We start from the raw sequence: 22,803 nt of genomic DNA, 5'->3' as shown, positions 1-22,803 counted from the left end.
GGCTCCCCCCATCTCGGGATATACACCGGCTCCCCCCATCTCGGGGATATACACCGGCTCCCCCATCTCGGGGATATACACCGGCTCCCCCCATCTCAATTATATACACCCACTCTCTGGGATATACACTAGCATATATGCCCAGTGTGTACAGGGGTCTATGGGGGGCTGAGGAGATACGTCTCCCCCCTCCCCAGCACCCCTCTATAATCCATATTGTCTCCTCCTTATATAGGGCTCCACCTGTGCAGAAGATGTGAATGAGTGTCAGGTGTATGGTGGCACCCCGCTGGGCTGTCAGAACGGGGCCATATGTGAGAACACACCTGGGAGTTACAGGTAAGGCTGCTCTATAACATTCATTTAGTATTGTCTTATATCAGTATATAGAGCAGTACATGGTGTTATATATAAAACACCATGTACTGCTCTATATACAGTATATATATATATATATATATATATATATATGACCATGTACTGCTCTATATACAGTATATATATATATATATATATATATATATATATATACACTGTATATAGAGCAGTACATGGTCATATATATATATACTGTATATAGAGCAGTACATGGTGTTATATATATATGTATATATATATACTGTATATTAATATGGAACATTCCTACAGATGTTCCTGCAGCCCAGAATGGTACGGCCCACAGTGCACCTCCAAGTATGATGACTGTAAGGCCGGATCTGCAGCGATTTGCGCACATGGAGAATGTATAGATCTGGACAGAATACAGGAAGGTCAGGTACGGGAATATACAGAATAATCAAATGAATAAATTTGAAAATGTAACTTTTCTTATCAACTGCTGTCAGAATGTTATTCAGATCTGTAATTTACTAAATTAGAGAATCTCCAGTGTTCCAGTACTTATCAGCTGCTGTATGTCCCGCATGAAGTGGTGTATTCTCTCCAGTCTGACACAGGGCTCTCTGCTGCCACCTCTCTCCATGTCAGGAACTGTCCGGAGCAGGAGAGGTTTTCTATGGGGATTTGCTGCTGCTCTGGACAGTTCCTGACATGGACAAAGGTGGCAGCACAGAGCACTAGAAGGCCGCATGCTGTAAATGCCCCCTAGATGTGCTCCTATGGTTCCGCAGCTCTCCCCGTCTGAAAACAGCTGAGCGGCCTGCCTTATGCGGTGACCATTGACTATAATGGGTGTTGCATACAGGGCGTAGCTGTGTTAGTTATATATACAGCTGGTATAGACTGTACTTATAAGCGTCATAGTATATAATATTCTTGTATGATGACATCACAGCCCAGATACAACTGTGTGTGTGACCCGGGATGGACAACGGCCAATGGAAGTTCTTCATGCAGCCAAGATATTGATGAGTGTTCTCTGCTCAGCCCTCCCTGCTCCCAGAATCCTCCGGTGCAGTGCTACAACAGTATGGGTTCCTTCAGCTGCGGAGCGTGCCCGGCAGGTATGATACCCTATGGGAGGACATGGCGGGGCCGGCTGTACCCTCAGCACCCCTGGTAACCGTCAGCCGCTGTCTCATCCTTATAGGTTGGCGAGGGAACGGATACAGCTGCCAGGACATCGATGAGTGTCAGGAGAACAATGGCGGCTGCTCTCTGGCTCCGCTGGTAAAATGTATGAACACTATGGGCTCCTACCACTGTGGCCCCTGTCCCCCGGGTATGTTCATCCCTTATATCTTATTACTATAGTTATTTACTATACTGTAATACTGTTTACTATGAGATTTTATTATAATCTGAGCAGGATATGAAGGGGACGGACGGATGTGCAACCAAGTGGACGCCTGCTCTGTGGGTAATGGCGGCTGCCACCCGCTGGCATCATGTGCCCCGAGAGAAGGTAATATGTCCTATGTGTCCTCATATAAGTGACCTGTGCCCCTAGGGAAGGTAATATATATATATGTCCTTATATAAGTGACCTGTGCCCCGAGAGAAGGTAATATATATATATATATATATATATATATATATATATATATACATGTCCTTATATAAGTGACCTGTGCCCCTAGGGAAGGTAATATATATATATGTCCTTATATAAGTGACCTGTGCCCAGAGAGAAGGTAATATATATATACATGTCCTTATATAAGTGACCTGTGCCCCTAGGGAAGGTAATATATATATATATATATATATATATATATATATATATATATATATATATATGTCCTTATATAAGTGACCTGTGCCCCTAGGGAAGGTAATATATATATATGTCCTTATATAAGTGACCTGTGCCCCTAGGGAAGGTAATATATATATATGTCCTTATATAAGTGACCTGTGCCCCTAGGGAAGGTAATATATATATATATATATATATATATATATATATATATATGTGTCCTTATATAAGTGACCTGTGCCCCTAGGGAAGGTAATATATATATATATGTTCTTATATAAGTGACCTGTGCCCCTAGGGAAGGTAATATATATATATATATGTCCTTATATAAGTGACCTGTGCCCCTAGGGAAGGTAATATATATATATATGTTCTTATATAAGTGACCTGTGCCCCTAGGGAAGGTAATATATATATATATGTCCTTATATAAGTGACCTGTGCCCCTGAGGGAAGGTAATATGTCCTATATGTGACCTCTGCCCCAAGATGAGAATGTATACATTACTTGCCACCATTATGCCATTGTTTATACCGCTCTCTATGTTCTCTCAGAGGGTTCCCTTCCCATCTGTGTCTGTCCGCCCGGCTACACTGGCAATGGGGATGGACCATATGGATGTCTGGCTATCAGTGACATCTGTCTGAACAATAATCCTTGTGTGAATGGAGTGTGCAAGGTGAGTTCACGTATTTCTTTTCCCACGGCTGCAATTAGACGAATGTTCATAATGTGAAGAAGGTCCAAACAGGTCAATGAGCTCCGGCAATAGGAACATCGAGGAGATAGACGCCACATCTTCTTAAAGCAGTGAATGTACTTTATCCCCATTTTATTGGTGTTCAGGGATCAGTGTGCACTGCTCATCAGGTATCCTGTGCTAAGGCAGCCATTGCCAGATCAATGTACCATCTATAGTCGGGGCGCATATACATGAAGAAGAGCAGGGCTGTGCCTAGTATAGGGGTTCCATCTATATTCGGGGTGATTATAGGGGGCCCATATACATGAAGAAGAGCAGGGCTGTGCCTAGTATAGGGGTTCCATCTATATTCGGGGTGATTATAGGGGGCCCATATACATGAAGAAGAGCAGGGCTGTGCCTAGTATAGGGGTTCCATCTATAGTCGGGGTGTTCATAGATAAGAGAGGCCCTATACATGAAGAAGAGCAGGGCTGTGCCTAGTATAGGGGTTCCATCTATAGTCGGGGTGATTATAGGGGGCCCATATACATGAAGAAGAGCAGGGCTGTGCCTAGTATAGGGGTTCCATCTATAGTCGGGGTGATTATAGGGGGCCCATATACATGAAGAAGAGCAGGGCTGTGCCTAGTATAGGGGTTCCATCTATAGTCGGGGTGATTATAGGGGGCGCATATACATGAAGAAGAGCAGGGCTGTGCCTAGTATAGGGGTTCCATCTATAGTCGGGGTGATTATAGGGGGCCCATATACATGAAGAAGAGCAGGGCTGTGCCTAGTATAGGGGTTCCATCTATAGTCGGGGTGATTATAGGGGGCCCATATACATGAAGAAGAGCAGGGCTGTGCCTAGTATAGGGGTTCCATCTATAGTCGGGGTGATTATAGGGGGCCCATATACATGAAGAAGAGCAGGGCTGTGCCTAGTATAGGGGTTCCATCTATAGTCGGGGTGATTATAGGGGGCCCATATACATGAAGAAGAGCAGGGCTGTGCCTAGTATAGGGGTTCCATCTATAGTGGGGGTGATTATAGGGGGCCCATATACATGAAGAAGAGCAGGGCTGTGCCTAGTATAGGGGTTCCATCTATATTCGGGGTGATTATAGGGGGCCCATATACATGAAGAAGAGCAGGGCTGTGCCTAGTATAGGGGTTCCATCTATAGTCGGGGTGATTATAGGGGGCCCATATACATGAAGAAGAGCAGGGCTGTGCCTAGTATAGGGGTTCCATCTATATTCGGGGTGATTATAGGGGGCCCATATACATGAAGAAGAGCAGGGCTGTGCCTAGTATAGGGGTTCCATCTATAGTCGGGGTGATTATAGGGGGCCCATATACATGAAGAAGAGCAGGGCTGTGCCTAGTATAGGGGTTCCATCTATAGTGGGGGTGATTATAGGGGGCCCATATACATGAAGAAGAGCAGGGCTGTGCCTAGTATAGGGGTTCCATCTATATTCGAGGTGATTATAGGGGGCCCATATACATGAAGAAGAGCAGGGCTGTGCCTAGTATAGGGGTTCCATCTATATTCGGGGTGATTATAGGGGGCCCATATACATGAAGAAGAGCAGGGCTGTGCCTAGTATAGGGGTTCCATCTATAGTCGGGGTGATTATAGGAGGAAAATATATATGAAGAAGAGCAGGGCTGTGCCTAGTATAGGGGTTCCATCTATAGTCGGGGTGTTCATAGATAAGAGAGGCCCTATACATGAAGAAGAGCAGGGCTGTGCCTAGTATAGGGGTTCCATCTATAGTCGGGGTGATTATAGGGGGCCCATATACATGAAGAAGAGCAGGGCTGTGCCTAGTATAGGGGTTCCATCTATAGTCGGGGTGTTCATAGATAAGAGGGGCCATATGTATAAAGAGCGGGGCTGTGCCTAGTATAGGGGTTCCATCTATAGTCGAGGTGTTCATAGATAAGAGAGGCTCTATACATGAAGAAGTATGCAAAACAACACTGCAGAGACACCATCACATGTCTCGACGTCAGTGAACTAGCCAGACCTTCCCTCCGGGAAGGAACAACCAAGCCAAAGGCGTTCTCCAGTCAAGGAAACCACCTCAGCAAGGTATCCATCCACAGACAGCTGTTTCGGGGGTTTTGCCCCTCATCAGTGTGGAGTAGGTTTCTGGCTAGTGGGAGCAATGACTAGTAAGTGCATGGAAAAGGACGCTGGTTGACCTCAGGGAGATCAACCAAAACACCGCAGAGACACCATCACGTGTCTCAACGTCAGTGTATTCTAGAACATTGCCCCCTGCGAAATCAAATATGTAAAAGAACACTGCAGAGACACCATCACATGTCTCGACGTCAGTGAACTAGCCAGACCTTCCCTCCGGGAAGGAACAACCAAGCCAAAGGCGTTCTCCAGTCAAGGAAACCACTCAGCAAGGTATCCATTCACAGACAGCTGTTTCGGGGGTTTTGCCCCTCATCAGTGTGGAGTAGGTTTCTGGCTAGTGGGAGCAATAAATAGAAAGTGCATGCAAAAGGACGCTGGTTGACCTCAGGGAGATCAACCAAAACACTGCAGAGACACCATCACGTGTCTCAACGTCAGTGTATTCTAGAAAATTGCCTCCTGAGAAATCAAATATGCAAAAGAACACTGCAGAGACACCATCACATGTCTCGACGTCAGTGAACTAGCCAGACCTTCCCTCCGGGAAAGAACAACCAAGGCGTTCTCCAGTCAAGGAAACCACCTCAGCTAGGTATCCATCCACAGACAGCTGTTTCTGGGTTTTTGCCCCTCATCAGTGTGGAGTAGCATACTAGTCATTGCTCCCACTAGCCAGAAACCTACTCCTCACTGATGAGGGGCAAAACCCCCGAAACAGCTGTCTGTGGATGGATACCTTGCTGAGGTGGTTTCCTTGACTGGAGAACGCCTTTGGCTTGGTTGTTCCTTCCCGGAGGGAAGGTCTGGCTAGTTCACTGACGTCGAGACATGTGATGGTGTCTCTGCAGTGTTCTTTTGCATATTTGATTTCCCAGGGGGCAATGTTCTAGAATACACTGACGTTGAGACACGTGATGGTGTCTCTGCGGTGTTTTGGTTGATCTCCCTGAGGTCAACCAGCGTCCTTTTCTATACATGAAGAAGAGCAGGGCTGTGCCTAGTATAGGGGTTCAATCTATAGTCGGGGTGTTCATAGATAAGAGAGGCCCTATACATGAAGAAAAGCAGGGCTGTGCCTAGTATAGGGGTTCCATCTATAGTCGGGGTGTTCATAGATAAGAGGGGCCATATGTATAAAGAGCGGGGCTGTGCCTAGGTAGAGGGCCTGGTTATACCCCATTACCTCCCACCCCTGGTACAATAATAACTGTGTGACCCTCATGTAGGTCGGGATGAAGCCTGACTCCAGCCTGGTATCAATTCTTCCCAATGGGAATCCAGTGATGACATATTGGATACAAAGTTAAACAAAAACTTGTACCTGTGCACTGGGGATGAGCGTAGATCCGGCAACCTAAAGTCCTCTGCTTGTAGTGTAACATAACCCCAAATGGATGAAGGACCATCAGGCTTTGTTTTCCGTTGTGGTCCATCCTTCCATCTTGCTCATATTGGGTTCTTAGCTATCGTTCCCATTATGGTCCATCCTTCCATCTTGCTCGTATTCGGTTCTTAGCTACCGTTCCCGTTGTGGCCCATCCTTCCATCTTGCTCATATTGGGTTCTTAGCTATTGTTCTAGTTGTGGTCCATCCTTCCATCTTGCTCATATTGGGTTCTCAGATATCGTTCTTGTTGTGGTTCATCCTTCCATCTTGCTTGTATTTAGTTCTCAGCTATTGTTCCCGTTGTGGACCATCCTTCCATCTTGCTCATATTGGGTTCTTAGCTATTGTTCCCGTTGTGGTCCATCCTTCCATCTTGCTCTTATTGGGTTCTCAGCTATCGTTCCTGTTGTGGTCCATCCTTCCATCTCGCTTGTATTCGGTTCTCAGCTATTGTTCCCGTTGTGCACCACCCTTCCATCTTGCTTTTATTGGGTTCTCAGCTATTGTTCCCGTTGTGGTCCATTCTTCCATCTTGCTCGTATTGGTTTCTCAGCTATAGTTCCCATTGTGGTCCATCCTTCTATCTTGGTTGTAATCTGTTCTTAGCTACCGTTCCCGTTGTGGCCCATCCTTTCCTCTTTCTCGTATTGGGTTCTCAGCTATCATTCTAGTTGTGGTCCATCCTTCCATCTTGCTCGTATTGGGTTCTCAGCTATCATTCTAGTTGTGGTCCATCCTTCCATCTTGCTCGTATTGGGTTCTCAGCTATCGTTCCTGTTGTGGTCCATCCTTCCATCTTGCTTGTATTCGGTTCTCAGCTATTGTTCCTGTTGTGGTCCATCCTTCCATCTTGCTTGTATTGGGTTCTCAGCTATCATTCCTGTTGTGGTCCATCCTTCCATCTTGCCTGTATTCAGTTCTTAGCTATTGTTCTTGTTGTGGTCCATCCTTCCATCTTGCTCGTATTGGGTTCTCAGCTATCGTTCCTGTTGTGGGCCATCCTTCAATCTTGCTCGTATTAGGTTCTCAGCTATCGTTCCTGTTGTGGGCCATCCTTCTATCTTGCTCGTATTAGGTTCTCAGCTATCGTTCCTGTTGTGGGCCATCCTTCCATCTTGCTCGTATTGGGTTCTCAGCTATCGTTCCTGTTGTGGGCCATCCTTCCATCTTGCTCGTATTGGTTTCTCAGCTATAGTTCCTATTGTGGTCCATCCTTCCATCTTGCTTGTAATCGGTTCTTAGCTACCTTTCCCGTTGTGGACCATCCTTTCCTCTTTCTCGTATGGGGTTCTCAGCTATCATTCTAGTTGTGGTCCATCCTTCCATCTTGATCGTATTGGGTTCTCAGATATCGTTCTAGTTGTGGTCCATCCTTCTATCTTGTTCGTATTTGGTTCTCAGCTATCGTTCTAGTTGTGGTCCATCCTTCCATATTGCTCTATTGGGTTCTCAGCTATCGTTCCTGTTGTGGTCCATCCTTCCATCTTGCTTGTATTCGGTTCTCAGCTATTGTTCCTATTGTGGTCCATCCTTCCATCTTGCCTGTATTCAGTTCTTAGCTATTGTTCTTGTTGTGGTCCATCCTTCCATCTTGCTTGTATTGGGTTCTCAGCTATCCTTCCTGTTGTGGTCCATCCTTCCATCTTGCTCGTATTGGGTTCTCAGCTATCGTTCCTGTTGTGGTCCATCCTTCCATCTTGCTTGTATTCGGTTCTCAGCTTTTGTTCCCGTTGTGGTCCATCCTTCCATCTTGCCTGTATTTAGTTCTTAGCTGTTGTTCCTGTTGTGGTCCATCCTTCCATCTTGCTCGTATTGGGTTCTCAGCTATCGTTCCTGTTGTGGTCCATCCTTCCATCTTGCTCGTATTGGTTTCTCAGCTATCGTTCTAGTTGTGGGCCATCCTTCCATCTTGCTCGTATTGGGTTCTCAGCTATCGTTCCTGTTGTGGGCCATCCTTCCATCTTGCTCGTATTGGTTTCTCAGCTATCGTTCTAGTTGTGGTCCATCCTTCCGTCTTGCTCATATTGGGTTCTCAGCTATCGTTCTAGTTGTGGTCCATCCTTCCGTCTTGCTCATATTTGGTTCTTAGCTATCGTTGCCATTGTGGTCCATCATTCCATCTTTCTCGTATTTGGTTCTTAGCTATCGTTTCCATTGTGGTCCATCCTTCCATCTTGCTCGTATAAGGTTCTTAGCTATCGCTCTAGTTGTGGTCCATCCTTCCATCTTGCTCATATTGGGTTCTCAGAAATTGTTCCCATTGTGGACCATCCTTCCATCTTGCTCGTATTGGGTTCTTAGCTATCGCTCTAGTTGTGGTCCATCCTTCCATCTTGCTCATATTGGGTTCTCAGAAATTGTTCCCATTGTGGACCATCCTTCCATCTTGCATGTATTGGGTTCTTAGCTATCGTTCTAGTTGTGGTCCATCCTTCCATCTTGCTCATATTGGATTTTTAGCTATCGGGCCCTGCACTAGTCGCATGCGGTTTTAACCGCACCGTATGCAACATACTATATTAATTTTAACCGCATTATATGTATTTTAACCTACAAATAATCAAGTCTATATCCTGTATTATACCATTTGTAACCGAATGAGATTTATATACAAAGATTTTTTTGTAAGCGTGTAGTTACATGTTCATTTGTTTATATGTTTTTATGAATTTTAATTTTGATTTAGATAAAGTGTTATATATACATATTTACTTGTGATTTAATTATACTTCGAGATAATATTTTAGGGGTATTGCTAGAGAGCCTACTAATTATACATACTAATAAGGTCATTTGGTGCCAGCCAAGTACTGCACTCGCTATACACCCATTCCATAACTGCACTAGAGGTAGAGTTCTCACACCAGAGTTTTTCCTTTATACAGAAAAAAGCACCATCGAGAGATAGTAAACTTTACCCATACATGTCCTTAGTATAAAAGTCCACCTCACCATTCACCCGATGCGCGTGTTGCTTTATCGAGGGTCTCATATTGGGTTCTTAGCTATCGTTCTAGTTGTGGTCCATCCTTCCATCTTGCTCATATTGGGTTTTTAGCTATCGATCTAGTTGTGGTCTATCCTTCCATCTTGCTTTTATTGGGTTTTTAGCTATCGTTCTAGTTGTTGTCCATCCTTCCATCTTGCTCATATTGGGTTCTTAGCTATCGTTTTTGTTGTGGTCTATCCTTCCATCTTGCATATATTGGGTTCTTAGCTATCGTTCTAGTTGTTGTCCATCCTTCCATCTTGCTCATATTGGGTTCTTAGCTATCGTTTTTGTTGTGGTCTATCCTTCCATCTTGCATATATTGGGTTCTTAGCTATCGTTCTTGTTGTGGTCCATCCTTCCATCTTGCATGTATTGGGTTCTTAGCTATCGTTCTTCTTGTGGTCCATCCTTCCATCTTGCTTGTATTGGGTTCTTAGCTTTCGTTCTTGTTGTGGTCCATCCTTCCATCTTGCATGTATTGGGTTCTTAGCTATTGTTCTTCTTGTGGTCTATCCTTCCATCTTGCTTGTATTGGGTTCTTAGCTATCGTTCTTGTTGTGGTCCATCCTTCCATCTTGCTTGTATTGGGTTCTTAGCTTTCGTTCTAATTGTGGTCCATCCTTCCATCTTGTTCGTATTGGGTTCTTAGCTATCGTTCTTGTTGTGGTCCATCCTTCCATCTTGCATGTATTGGGTTCTTAGCTATCGTTCTAGTTGTGGTCCATCCTTCCATCTTGCATGTATTGGGTTCTTGGGTTTGAGTATCGTTCTGATCCCTTATGGCGCCTCTGTCCTATTACATGTTATAATCAGAAGTGGTAAAGATGGGTATAGCAGGATGGCAAATTTATATGTATGGTGGCTCATATGTTTTTAATAGAGCAAAAGCCATGTACTATCCAGGACTAAGAGCCATAACTATATGGGGTGCAGAGGAAGCAGTGGCGTCTTGACTCTAGTGCCCATAGAACTTATCGGATTGTAAGGAACAACTCTGCCACTTCCCGTTGTTAGAATCCAATAAAGAAAACCCTGTCTATTTCATGTGTATCTCTATAACTCCTCCATATCCAGCCTGGCGTCTCAAGCTACATCTGTGAGTGCCATTCAGGATGGAGCGGCACCAACTGTACGGAGAACGCCAATGAGTGCGCCAGTAACCCGTGTCAGAACGGAGGCGTCTGTACGGATGGGATCAATGCTTATACGTGTAACTGCACCGGCGGATGGACGGGATTCCACTGCGAGAGCCAGACACAAGGTACACGCCCCTGCGGCACTGTTATAGAATGTACCTGCTTACCTGATCGTCTTTAATGGATCTTTTCACATTAGTGGTTTTGTGTCCGGTTACACAGTCTGCAGAATTATTCTTAACAGGGCCGGTTCCAGGTTTTTGTGGGCCCTTGGTCGAGAGAGTCTCAGCGGGCCCCTTTGTATAGCAAATTATATGGCATCATTGTTAAAGGGTCTCTAGCTCTCGATTCTGTGTAGGGGATCAGCAGTGTATATACTTATTATCCCCCCCCCTGTATGAGTGTGTATATATCTCCCCATTCTGTGTAGGTATACAGCAGTGTATTATATACTTATTATCCCCCCTCCTGTATGAGTGTGTATATATCTCTCCACTCTGTGTAGGTATACAGCTGTGTATTATATACTTATTATCCCCCCTCCTGTATGAGTGTGTATATATCTCTCCATTCTGTGTAGGTATACAGCAGTGTATTATATACTTATTATCCACCCTCCTGTATGAGTGTGTATATATCTCTCCACTCTGTGTAGGTATACAGCAGTGTATTATATACTTATTATCCCGCCCCTCCTGTATGAGTGTGTATATATACCCATTCTGTGTAGATATACAGCAGTGTATTATATACGTATTATCCTCCTGTATGAGTGTGTATATATCTCCCCATTCTGTGTAGGTATGCAGCAGTGTATTATATACTTATTATCCTCCTGTATGAGTGTGTATATATATCTCCATTCTGTGTAGGTATACAGCAGTGTATTATATACTTATTATCCCCCCTGTATGAGTGTGTATATATCTCTCCTCTGTGTAGGTATACAGCAATGTATTATATACTTATTATCCTCCTGTATGAGTGTGTATATATCTCCATTCTGTGTAGGTATACAGCAGTGTATTATATACTTATTATCCCCCCTGTATGAGTGTGTATATATCTCTCCTCTGTGTAGGTATACAGCAGTTTATTATATACCTTTTATCCTCCTCCTGTATGAGTGTGTATATATCTCTCCTCTGTGTAGGTATACAGCAATGTATTATATATATATATATACACACTCATACAGGAGGAGGATAAGTATATAATACACTGCTGATCACCTAGACAGCCACCTGCTGTGCCCCCATAGTATATGCCCCCTGCTCTGCCCCCATAGTATATGCCCCCTGCTGTGTCCCCATAGTATATGCCCCCTGCTCTGCCCCCATAGTAATGCCACCTGCTGTGCCCTCATAGTATATTCCGCCCTGCTGTGCCCCATAGTATATGCCCCCCTGCTGTGCCCCCATAGTATATGCCCCCTGCTGTGCCCCCATAGTATATGCCCCCCTGCTGTGCCCCCATAGTATATTCCCCCCCTGCTCTGCCCCATAGTATATGCCCCCCTGCTCTGCCCCCATAGTATATGCCCCCCTGCTCTGCCCCCATAGTATATACCCCCCTGCTCTGCCCCCATAGTATATGCCCCCCTGCTCTGCCCCCATAGTATATGCCCCCCTGCTCTGCCCCCATAGTATATGCCCCCCTGCTCTGCCCCCATAGTATATGCCCCCCTGCTCTGCCTTAACAACAAAAACAACAAAATCATACTCACCTAATCCGGCCAGGTGACGGGTCCTCTTCTCCCTCCTGTCCTCTCCCTTGTGTGCGCTGCGGGGATGGATCCTCCAGCAGGGGCGATGACATCATCGCTCTGTGCCTGCTGGGAGATCACAGCCACGCAGCGCTGTACGCAGCGGAGGGAGGACCAGCCCAGGACGCCGTAGATGTGGTGAGCGACGTCCCTGAGCCCCGGACGCGCCGATTCAAAGTTGGTAATACCCCACCCCCCCGGGTGTCAGCGATGCCGACCCTGAGTCCGGGGGGGGGGGGGGGTAAGATGCGGCAGTGGGCAGGCTGGCTCTGCGTGTGTCCAGTGGCTCACTGCTCGGGCAAGTGCCGGGGGGCCCCCTGAGCGGCTGTGGGCCCCGGGCACTTGCCCGAGTAAGCCGCGTGCTGACGCCGGCCCTGATTCTTAATGTGAGGATTATTTAGACCCAATAGCAACCAGATTCATAGCTTCATTACCTCCATGGAGGATGCAGTGATATACTAGTGTGAACACAGGCACAGGGAACTGTGACAATCACTGATTGTAATGGAGAGTGACCAGTAACCAGTGCCACCAGTAACCAGTGTAACCTGTGTCACCAGTAACCAGTGTAATGTGTAACCAGTGTCACCAGTAATCAGTGTAACCAGTAACCAGTGTAATGTGTAACCAGTGTCACCAGTAATCAGTGTAACCAGTAACCAGTGTAATGTGTAACCAGTAAACCAGTGTAATGTGTAATTAGTGTAACCAGTAACCAGTGTAACCAGTATAACCAGTAACCAGGGACCTGCTGTACACAATCAGCCAGGAATAGCTGACAGATATTATTTGGCTGCTTCTTATTATTATTTGTGTTACTTTTGTATCTCTTTCAGCTTGTGGAGGGGTTCTGACTTCTCTAAATGGAACATTGCGTTATCCCAGCGATCTCGGCCACCAACCATACGGTGACGGCATAAGCTGCTCCTGGGTCATAAAAACTGAGCCCAACAAGGTGAGTGACATTACCCTATACATATCAGAGCCACCAGGGGTGTAAGAAGTAAAAAGTTATAATAGAGGCCACTCCACCCCAACTACATAGATCCCACTCCACCCAACCACATAGATCCCACTCCACCCCAACTACATAGATCCCACTCCACCCAACCACATAGATCCCACTCCACCCCAACTACATAGATCCCACTCCAGCATAACCACATAGATCCCACTCCAGCATAACCACATAGATCCCACTCCACCACGACCACATAGATCCCACTCAAGCATAACCACATACAGCCCACTCCACCAAGACCACATAGAGGCCACTCCACCATAACCACATAGAGGCCACTCCTCCCCAACCACATAGATCCCACTCCACCTCAACCACATAGAGGCCACTCCACCACAACCACATAGAGGCCACTCCACCATAACCACATAGAGGCCACTCCACCATAACCACATAGAGGCCACTCCACCACGACCACATAGAGGCCACTCCACCATAAACACATAGAGGCCACTCCACCATAACCACATAGAGGCCACTCCACCATAACCACATAGAGGCCACTCCACCACGACCACATAGATCACACTCCACCATGACCACGTAGAGGCCACTCCTCCCCGACCACATACATCCCACTCCACCACGACCACATAGATCCTACTCCACCACGACCACATAGATCCTACTCCACCACGACCACATAGATCCTACTCCACCACGACCACATAGAGGCCACTCCTCCCCAACTACCATCACCCAGTCCACCATGACCACATACAGCCCACTCCACCACGACCACATAGAGGCAATTCCACCACAACCACATAGAGGCCACTCCAACATAACCACATAGAGGCCACTCCACCCCAACCACATAGATCCCACTCCACCTCAACCACATAGATCCCACTCCACCACGACCACATAGAGGCCACTCCACCATAACCACATAGAGGCCACTCCACCACGACCACATAGAGGCCATTCCACCATAACCACATAGATCCCACTCCACCACGACCACATAGAGGCCACTCCACCACGACCACATAGAGGCCACTCCACCATAACCACATAGATCCCACTCCACCACGACCACATAGAGGCCACTCGACCTTAACCACATAGATACAAACAACCTCCAACTCCAGACTACACGGATTATCTGGAGTTGGAGGTTGTTTGTATCTTTGTTTCCTTTTGGATATCGGGAGTGGCTGCGGTCCTTGATCTATACGCTGCAGAGTGTTGTGCCTCCCTTTGCACAACCACATCAGGTGAGGGTTGCCGTGCACCCCTAACCCCTTTGCACCTTGTCCTTCTGATCCTCGCCATGGAGCGCTGTCGCCCTTTGTTTTTTCTATAACCACATAGAGGCCACTTCATCACGACCACATAGATCACACTCCACCACGACCACATAGAGGCCACTCCTCCCCGACCACATAGATCCAACTCCACCACGACCACATAGATCCTACTCCACCACGACCACATAGAGGCCACTCTACCATGACCACATAGAGGACACTCCTCCCCAACTACCATGACTCAGTCCACCATGACCACATACAGCCCACTCCACCACGACCACATAGAGGCCACTCCACCACGACCACATAGAGGCCACTCCACCACAACCACATAGAGGCCACTCCTCCCCAACCACATAGAGGCCACTCCTCCCCAACCACATAGAGGCCACTCCACCAAGACCACGTACAGCCCACTCCTCCCCGACCACATAGAGGCCACTCCACCATGACCAATAGATCCCACTCCACCATGACCACATAGGGGCCACTCCACCACAACCACGTACAGCCCACTCCTCCCCGATCACATAGAGGCCACTCCACCATGACCACGTACAGCCCACTCCTCCCCGACCACATAGATCCCACTCCACCATGACCACATAGAGGCCACTCCACCACGACCACATAGCTCCCACTCCACCACGACCACATAGAGGCCACTCCACCCTGACCTTTATTTCTCAGCATTAGAAAAGTATTGTAGGGTCAGACTACGCACAGGCTTGTAGTCTGTTACCATGGAGACACAGGTATCATAGGAGCTGTTTATACATATTAGTAGGATTGTATGCATGGGACTGAGCAGCTCCAGTAACCTAGAACCACAGCAGCTCCTGGAACCCAGAACCACAACAGCTCCTGGAACCTAGAACCACATTGGCTCCTGATACCTAGAACTACATCAGTCCCTGAGCCTAGAACCCCAGCATCTCCTGGAACCTAGAACCAAAACAGTTCCTGGAACCTAGAACCACGTTGGTTCCTGGAACCTAGAACCACAACAGCTCCCAGAACCTAGAACCACAGCAGCTCCAGAACCTAGAACCGCAGCAGCTGCTTAAACCTAGAACCACATCAGCTCCTGGTACCAAGAACCACAGCAGCTCCTGAACCTAGAATCACAACAGCTCCTGAACCTAGAACCACAGCAGCTGCTGAAACCTAGAACCTGCAGTTCTGTCACCAATAAATGAGAAATACATTTACTGTAAGGAATTACAATATATATTTTTTTCATAGATTCTACGAATTACATTTCCATATTTCAACCTGACCCCGAGCCCCCCGTGCAGCACCGACTTCCTTCAGATCCACGACGGAGAAACCATATCAGACGTGATGCTGGGGAGGCTCTGCGGGAGCGCTGTTCCGGATCAGCTGTACAGCTCTCACTACGCTCTGTATCTATGGCTCAAATCAGATCACACACTCAGTAATGAAGGGTTCCAGATCAACTGGGAATCTCAGGAGCCAGGTGAGAACTGAGGCAACCATGTCTGCGGCTGATCCATATGCTGGGGCAATGGGGAATATATAAGAGGCATACTCACCTAGTCCCCCACCTCCCCCCCAGCCAATCACTGTCCACACCCTTTGTCCCATCCTGTCCAGTGATTGGCTGGTTGGGCAGAAGAGGAGGGCAACAGGGACCAGACGGGAAGAGCTGGGGGGGGGGGGGGGGGGGAACGGGGGACCATGGCTAGGTGAGTATGCCTATTGTTCTTTATTGTACTGTATTGTACCATACCCCTTTTAAATGGAATATTCACTTTCCACAATCCCTTTTAGTTAGTGTTCCCAGATGATCAGCTGATCACAGGGAATCCCTCAGATCCAGCTGATCACAGGGAATCCCTCAGAGGCAACTGATCACAGGGGATCCCTCAGATACATCGGATCACAGGGAAACCCTCAGATGCAGCTGATCACAGGGAATCCCCCAGATGCAGCTGATCACTGGGGATCCCTTAGATGCAACTGATCACTGGGGATCCCTCAGATGCAGCTGATCACAGGGAATCCCTCAGAGGCAACTGATCACAGGGAATCCCTCAGAGGCAACTGATCACAGGGAATCCCTCAGAGGCAACTGATCACAGGGGATCCCTCAGACAGTTACTGTCTGTAAGCAGCAGAAGAGCCCAGCACCAAGTGTTGAAGCCCCCAGCAGCGCCCCCGCGGGGGAGAAGAAGCATTATATACCCCCACATTTATATACCCCCACATTTATATACCCCCACATTTATATACCCCCACATTTATATACCCCCACATTTATATACTCCCACATTTATATACTCCCACATTTATATACCCCCACATTTATATACTCCCACATTTATATACCCCCACATTTATATACCCCCACATTTATATACCCCCACATTTATATACTCCCACATTTATATACCCCCACATTTATATACTCCCACATTTATATACCCCCACATTTATATACTCCCACATTTATATACCCCCACATTTATATACCCCCACATTTATATACCCCCACATTTATATACTCCCACATTTATATACCCCCACATTTATATACCCCCACATTTATATACTCCCACATTTATATACCCCCACATTTATATACCCCCACATTTATATACCCCCACATTTATATACTCCCACATTTATATACCCCCACATTTATATACCCCCACATTTATATACTCCCACATTTATATACCCCCACATTTATATACTCCCACATTTATATACTCCCACATTTATATACCCCCACTTGTCGGCCATGTTACTTTGTTCCGGTCAGTTCTTTCAGGTGCTCTGTCCTCCCAGTAGATGACATTGTAATATTTGCAGAATGTTGCTGTATAATTCTTCCTTCCTTGTGTATTAGTGTGCGGGGGGCCGCTCTCAGAGCCGCATGGATCTATACTGTCCCCCGGCTATCCTGGTAACTATCCTCCCAATAGAGACTGTTACTGGACCATGTCCGTCCCCCCGGGCCTCTACATCACCTTTGCCTTTGCTACCCTGAGCCTAGAACAGCATGACACCTGCGGGAAGGATTACCTGGAGGTATATACCGATCCTACCTGTATATTGTATGTATATACTGTGTATATATAAGCAGTCAGTATATAGTATGTATATAGTCAGTCAGTATAAAGTATGTATAAGGTCAGTCAGTATATAGTACGTATATGGTCAGTTAGTATATAGTATGTATACGGTCAGTATATAGTATGTATATAGTCAGTCAGTATAAAGTATGTATACGGTCAGTCAGTATATAGTACGTATACGGTCAGTTAGTATATAGTATGTATACGGTCAGTATATAGTATGTATATAGTCAGTATATAGTATGTATACGGTCAGTCAGTATATAGTATTATATAGTCAGTATATAGTCAGTATACCGTCAGTCGGTTGTTATATTTCTCTTAGATTCGGGACGGCCTGTTACCCGGTGACCCTGTAATTGGCCGATTCTGCAGCAGCAGCTCCCCCCCGCCTCTCCAGACATCGGGTCCTTACGCCTGGCTTCACTTTCATTCAGACAATGAGATATCAGACAAAGGATTCCATATCACCTATATAACGTCTGCATGTGAGTAATGGTGGCCGTGTTCTCAGCTATAACGTCCAGACATAGAACCGATATCATATACAGACATTGAGGATCAACCCACCCCCATCCAGATCCATACACACTGATCTACTGAGAGCCAGGGGGCCACATGGTATACAGATAGTATACAGATAGACCATGGTGACCAGAGGGATGGGGGGCACATGGTATACAGATAGTATACAGATAGACCATGGTGATCAGAGGGATGGGGGGCCACATGGTATACAGATAGTATACAGATAGACCATGGTGACCAGAGGGATGGGGGGCACATGGTATACAGATAGTATACAGATAGACCATGGTGACCAGAGGGATGGGGGGCACATGTTATACAGATAGTATACAGATAGACCATGGTGACCAGAGGGATGGGGGGCACATGGTATACAGATAGTATACAGATAGACCATGGTGACCAGAGGGATGGGGGGCACATGGTATACAGATAGTATACAGATAGACCATGGTGACCAGAGGGATGGGGGGCACATGGTATACAGATAGTATACAGATAGACCATGGTGACCAGAGGGATGGGGGGGCACATGGTATACAGATATTATACAGATAGTATACAGATAGACCATGGTGACCAGAGGGATGGGGGGCACATGGTATACAGATAGTATACAGATAGACCATGGTGACCAGAGGGATGGGGGGCATATGGTATACAGATAGTATACAGATAGACCATGGTGACCAGAGGGATGGGGGGGGCACATGGTATGCAGATATTATACAGATAGTATACAGATAGACCATGGTGACCAGAGGGATGGGGGGGGGGGGGAAGGGGCACCGCTCAGTATGGCGGTTGGGGTGGGATGGAGGGATACAGCCGGGTACAGGAGGGATGGAAGGATACAGCCGGGTACAGGAGGGATGGAAGGATACAGCCGGGTACAGGAGGGATACAGCCGGGTACAGGAGGGATGGAAGGATACAGCCGGGTACAGGAGGGATGGAAGGATACAGCCGGGTACAGGAGGGATGGAGGGATACAGCCGGGTACAGGAGGGATGAAAGGATACAGCCGGGTACAGGAGGGATGGAAGGATACAGCCGGGTACAGGAGGGATGGAGGGATACAGCCGGGTACAGGAGGGATGGAGGGATACAGCCGGGTACAGGAGGGATGGAAGGATACAGCCGGGTACAGGAGGGATGGAGGGATACAGCCGGGTACAGGAGGGATGGAGGGATACAGCCGGGTACAGGAGGGATGGAGGGATACAGCCAGGTACAGGAGGGATGGAAGGATACAGCCAGGTACAGGAGGGATGGAAGGATACAGCCGGGTACAGGAGGGATGGAAGGATACAGCCTGGTACAGGAGAGATGGAGGGATACAGCCGGGTACAGGAGAGATGGAGGGATACAGCCGGGTACAGGAGGGATGGAAGGATACAGCCGGGTACAGGAGGGATGGAGGGATACAGCCGGGTACAGGAGGGATACAGCCGGGTACAGGAGGGATGGAGGGATACAGCCGGGTACAGGAGGGATGGAAGGATACAGCCGGGTACAGGAGGGATGGAAGGATACAGCCGGGTGCAGGAGGGATACAGCCGGGTACAGGAGGAATGGAAGGATACAGCCGGGTACAGGAGGGATGGAAGGATACAGCCGGGTACAGGAGGGATGGAAGGATACAGCCGGGTACAGGAGGGATGGAAGGATACAGCCGAGTACAGGAGGGATGGAGGGATACAGCCGGGTACAGGAGGGATGGAGGGATACAGCCGGGTACAGGAGGGATGGAAGGATACAGCCGGGTACAGGAGGGATGGAAGGATGCAGCCGGGTACAGGAGGGATGGAGGGATACAGCCGGGTACAGGGGGGATGGAGGGATACAGCCGGGTACAGGAGGCATGGAAGGATACAGCCGGGTACAGGAGGGATGGAAGGATACAGCCGGGTACAGGAGGGATGGAGGGATACAGCCGGGTACAGGAGGGATACAGCCGGGTACAGGAGGGATGGAGGGATACAGCCGGGTACAGGAGGGATGGAAGGATACAGCCGGGTGCAGGAGGGATACAGCCAGGTACAGGAGGGATGGAAGGATACAGCCGGGTACAGGAGGGATGGAAGGATACAGCCGGGTACAGGAGGGATGGAAGGATACAGCCGGGTACAGGAGGGATGGAAGGATACAGCCGAGTAGAGGAGGGATGGAGGGATACAGCCGGGTACAGGAGGGATAGAGGGATACAGCCGGGTACAGGAGGGATGGAAGGATACAGCCGGGTACAGGAGGGATGGAAGGATACAGCCGGGTACAGGAGGGATGGAGGGATACAGCCGGGTACAGGAGGGATGGAGGGATACAGCCGGGTACAGGAGGGATGGAAGGATACAGCCGGGTACAGGAGGGATGGAAGGATACAGCCGGGTGCAGGAGGGATACAGCCGGGTACAGGAGGGATGGAAGGATACAGCCGGGTGCAGGAGGGATACAGCCGGGTACAGGGGGGATGGAGGGATACAGCCGGGTACAGGAGGGATGGAGGGATACAGCCGGGTACAGGAGGGATGGAAGGATACAGCCGGGTACAGGAGGGATGGAAGGATACAGCCGGGTACAGGAGAGATGGAGGGATACAGCCGGGTGCAGGAGGGATACAGCCGGGTACAGGAGGGATGGAAGGATACAGCCGGGTACAGGAGGGATGGAAGGATACAGCCTGATACAGGAGGGATGGAAGGATACAGCCGGGTACAGGAGGGATGGAAGGATACAGCCGAGTACAGGAGGGATGGAGGGATACAGCCGGGTACAGGAGGGATGGAAGGATACAGCCGGGTACAGGAGGGATGGAAGGATACAGCCGGGTACAGGAGGGATGGAGGGATACAGCCGGGTACAGGAGGGATGGAAGGATACAGCCGGGTACAGGAGGGATGGAGGGATACAGCCGGGTACAGGAGGGATGGAAGGATACAGCTGGGTACAGGAGGGATGGAGGGATACAGCCGAGTACAGGAGGGATGGAGGGATACAGCCGGGTACAGGAGGGATGGAGGGATACAGCCGGGTACAGGAGGGATGGAAGGATACAGCCGGGTACAGGAGGGATGGAAGGATACAGCCGGGTACAGGAGGGATGGAGGGATACAGCCGGGTACAGGAGGGATGGAGGGATACAGCCGGGTACAGGAGGGATGGAAGGATACAGCCGGGTACAGGAGGGATGGAAGGATACAGCCGGGTGCAGGAGGGATACAGCCGGGTACAGGAGGGATGGAAGGATACAGCCGGGTGCAGGAGGGATACAGCCGGGTACAGGGGGGATGGAGGGATACAGCCGGGTACAGGAGGGATGGAAGGATACAGCCGGGTACAGGAGGGATGGAAGGATACAGCCGGGTACAGGAGAGATGGAGGGATACAGCCGGGTGCAGGAGGGATACAGCCGGGTACAGGAGGGATGGAAGGATACAGCCGGGTACAGGAGAGATGGAGGGATACAGCCGGGTACAGGAGGGATGGAAGGATACAGCCGGGTACAGGAGGGATGGAAGGATACAGCCGAGTACAGGAGGGATGGAGGGATACAGCCGGGTACAGGAGGGATGGAGGGATACAGCCGGGTACAGGAGGGATGGAAGGATACAGCCGGGTACAGGAGGGATACAGCCGGGTACAGGAGGGATGGAAGGATACAGCCGGGTGCAGGAGGGATACAGCCGGGTACAGGGGGGATGGAGGGATACAGCCGGGTACAGGAGGGATGGAGGGATACAGCCGGGTGCAGGAGAGATACAGCCGGGTACAGGAGGGATGGAAGGATACAGCCGGGTGCAGGAGGGATACAGCCGGGTACAGGAGGGATGGAAGGATACAGCCGGGTGCAGGAGGGATACAGCCGGGTACAGGAGGGATGGAAGGATACAGCCGGGTGCAGGAGAGATACAGCCGGGTACAGGAGGGATGGAAGGATACAGCCGGGTGCAGGAGGGATACAGCCGGGTACAGGGGGGATGGAGGGATACAGCCGGGTACAGGAGGGATGGAGGGATACAGCCGGGTACAGGAGGCATGGAAGGATACAGCCGGGTACAGGAGGGATGGAAGGATACAGCCGGGTACAGGAGGGATGGAAGGATACAGCCGGGTACAGGAGGGATGGAAGGATACAGCCGGGTACAGGAGGGATGGAGGGATACAGCCTGGTACAGGAGGGATGGAGGGATACAGCCGGGTACAGGAGGGATGGAAGGATACAGCTGGGTACAGGAGGGATGGAGGGATACAGCCGGGTACAGGAGGGATGGAGGGATACAGCCGGGTACAGGAGGCATGGAAGGATACAGCCGGGTACAGGAGGGATGGAAGGATACAGCCGGGTGCAGGAGGGATACAGCCGGGTACAGGGGGGATGGAGGGATACAGCCGGGTACAGGAGGGATGGAGGGATACAGCCGGGTGCAGGAGAGATACAGCCGGGTACAGGAGGGATGGAAGGATACAGCCGGGTGCAGGAGGGATACAGCCGGGTACAGGAGGGATGGAAGGATACAGCCGGGTGCAGGAGGGATACAGCCGGGTACAGGAGGGATGGAAGGATACAGCCGGGTGCAGGAGAGATACAGCCGGGTACAGGAGGGATGGA

General features: G+C 48.9%; 1 protein-coding gene across 1 annotated transcript in view; it reads left to right on the top strand.

Annotated features, from left to right (window-relative positions):
• The window catches only part of CUBN (cubilin), a 304,407-nt gene that overhangs the window by 74,384 nt on the left and 207,220 nt on the right, over window positions 1-22,803 (top strand). Inside the window, exons 6-16 of the mRNA XM_069959738.1 lie at window positions 236-339; window positions 649-775; window positions 1,295-1,463; window positions 1,550-1,681; window positions 1,769-1,864; window positions 2,717-2,841; window positions 10,460-10,646; window positions 13,123-13,241; window positions 15,809-16,043; window positions 17,439-17,620; window positions 17,993-18,155. Of these exons, the coding sequence (XP_069815839.1) occupies window positions 236-339; window positions 649-775; window positions 1,295-1,463; window positions 1,550-1,681; window positions 1,769-1,864; window positions 2,717-2,841; window positions 10,460-10,646; window positions 13,123-13,241; window positions 15,809-16,043; window positions 17,439-17,620; window positions 17,993-18,155 (1,639 nt within the window). The remainder of the gene's footprint in view (window positions 1-235; window positions 340-648; window positions 776-1,294; window positions 1,464-1,549; window positions 1,682-1,768; window positions 1,865-2,716; window positions 2,842-10,459; window positions 10,647-13,122; window positions 13,242-15,808; window positions 16,044-17,438; window positions 17,621-17,992; window positions 18,156-22,803) is intronic.

The sequence above is a fragment of the Dendropsophus ebraccatus genome, chromosome 2, assembly GCF_027789765.1.
Source record: "Dendropsophus ebraccatus isolate aDenEbr1 chromosome 2, aDenEbr1.pat, whole genome shotgun sequence".
NCBI classification, from domain to species: domain Eukaryota; kingdom Metazoa; phylum Chordata; class Amphibia; order Anura; family Hylidae; genus Dendropsophus; species Dendropsophus ebraccatus.
Note: the sequence above shows the minus strand (reverse complement) of the source record. Positions and strands in the feature narration are given on the sequence as shown.